Genomic DNA, 2,095 nt, shown 5'->3' on the forward strand with positions numbered 1-2,095 from the left:
CTCACATATATCAAACATGCTTGCGTTACAAACAGGTGACACAATCACATTTACGCCACTACCTCACATATATCAAACATGCTTGCGTTACAAACAGGTGACACAATCACATTTACACCTCTACCTCACATATATCAAACATGCTTACGTCACAAACAGGTGACACAATCACACTTAAACCACTACCTCACATATATCAAACATGCTTACGTCACCTGGAAATTGATTCAAGACACGCCTTTTCTAAGCCTTCGGTATTTAGTTAATCTGCGTTTGTTTATATCTCATGGTTTTCTGTCTGACTTTGAAAAGTTACAAAATTTAAAACAGGGGTTTGAAGCATTAAACGTTATGCTGATGGATGATTGTTTGTTTGCTTGTTGTGGATTTCGCGCAAAGCTACACGAGGGCTATCTGTGCTAGCCGTCCCTAATTTAGCAGTGTAAGACTAGAGGGAAGGCAGCTAGTCATCACCACCCACCGCCAACTCTTGGGCTATTCTTTACCAACGAATAGTGGGATTGACTGTCACATTATAACGCCCCCACGGCTGAAAGGACGAGCATGTTTAGTGTGACGGGGATTCGAACCCGAAGATTGCGAGTCGAGCGCCCTAACCACTTGGCTATGCCAAGCCCCTGATGGGTGAAACAAGCGGCGTTGTACAGTTAAACCTAATATTAGTGGTTGAAACAAGAAGCGTTGTACAGTTAAACCTAATGTAAGTGGTTGAAACAAGAAGCATTGTACAGTTAAACCTAATGTAAGTGGTTGAAACAAGAAGCGTTGTACAGTAAAACATAAGGTAAGTGGTTGAAAATAATGGTATTTGACCCCCACTCTTAGAAAGCAAGCACAGGAAAAGTGCGACAGCGTAATTTATTTTAATTTTAATCCAGGTGGAAACAGGATACGAAAGACGGAATCTCAGCTCCCCAGCCGGAACGCTAACCATCAAGTCACCAAAGGTCCTTAAATCATCAGGTATACCTTGTACCTAACCATACCATCGGTTATTTGGAATTCTTCAACCTCAACACCAGTTAAAACATATAAAACTGAAGCTGTTTACAAAAAATTGTCACACACACACACAAACTTATAGATATTTCAAAATTACGACAGGAAAACAGAACTACACTTACAACAAAGAGTTCAGCTATTTTATTACTTTATATCAAGCTTGTTGCTCAACACCTTAGCTGACGTGTCTAATGTTGAAACGAATGAAAACAACTACAGTACTCACCGTTAATTCGACTTTCGTTTCTCAATAGCCGTTCGGCAAGAAGCGCGTGACAAAGAGTGAGAATGTATAAAATATCCGTGGACCTCCTCGTGGTTTTCATGTCTGAAACAATCTGGTTTTATGTTTCTTTAACAGGTATAAAATGTTTGTTTAGAAAACAGCTTCCAGCGACGATCAGTCCCTTATCATGAGAATGGGCAAAGTTCAAACGTACCTGTGTGAGTAAATTGTACGTGTTCCAAAGCTGATAGATGAAAAACAAATAAGCCAACAGGCATGTCATAAAGATAAAAGAAACAACAACAAAAACCATCCAAATATTCAAGTTAAGATGGAAGTTCACCAATAGAACGTTTATTTGGGGGCAAAAAAAATCATATTGTTACTGAATGGTGCTTCTGTTGGCCACGAGATTCATCGTGTACCAAAAGGCCTAACTCAATAGATTCAATTATTTGTAGGAAGCCATTAATAATTCGTTATTTCTATGTCATTAAAGAACATATGAGAGTCATCATGATCCGGAAGGTCTGAGTAAATATATTCCGTAATAAGCCATTAATAATTCATTATTTCGACGTTATTAAAAAAACCCTGGTGAGTAAACCTGCAAAGACAAGCCGTGGAAACAATAAAAATCTGTCAAATAAATAAAGTGGCAGAAACATTCAACAAAGATTAAAAATCGTCATTACAAACATAATACAGATAAAAAATATGTACCAATGACAAAGATCAGGTAGCTTTTCCAGTGCCATCTAGCGAGCACTGATTGTAATACATGATAACATATGAATTATTTATTTTAATTAACGCAGGTAAATATTTTTGAAACGTTGAGGGCGC

The 2,095-nt window shown here is 37.9% G+C and overlaps 1 protein-coding gene across 1 annotated transcript in view; it reads right to left on the reverse strand.

The window, feature by feature from the left end:
- The window catches only part of LOC111084082, a 4,259-nt gene extending 2,831 nt beyond the window's left edge, over positions 1-1,428 (reverse strand). The window contains exon 1 of the mRNA XM_022380873.1: positions 1,250-1,428. Coding sequence (XP_022236581.1) covers positions 1,250-1,349 — 100 coding nt within the window. The 5' untranslated portion in view covers positions 1,350-1,428. The remainder of the gene's footprint in view (positions 1-1,249) is intronic.
- Between the last annotated feature and the right edge of the window lie 667 nt (positions 1,429-2,095).

The sequence above is a fragment of the Limulus polyphemus genome, unplaced genomic scaffold (assembly GCF_000517525.1).
Source record: "Limulus polyphemus unplaced genomic scaffold, Limulus_polyphemus-2.1.2 Scaffold13464, whole genome shotgun sequence".
NCBI lineage: Eukaryota > Metazoa > Arthropoda > Merostomata > Xiphosura > Limulidae > Limulus > Limulus polyphemus.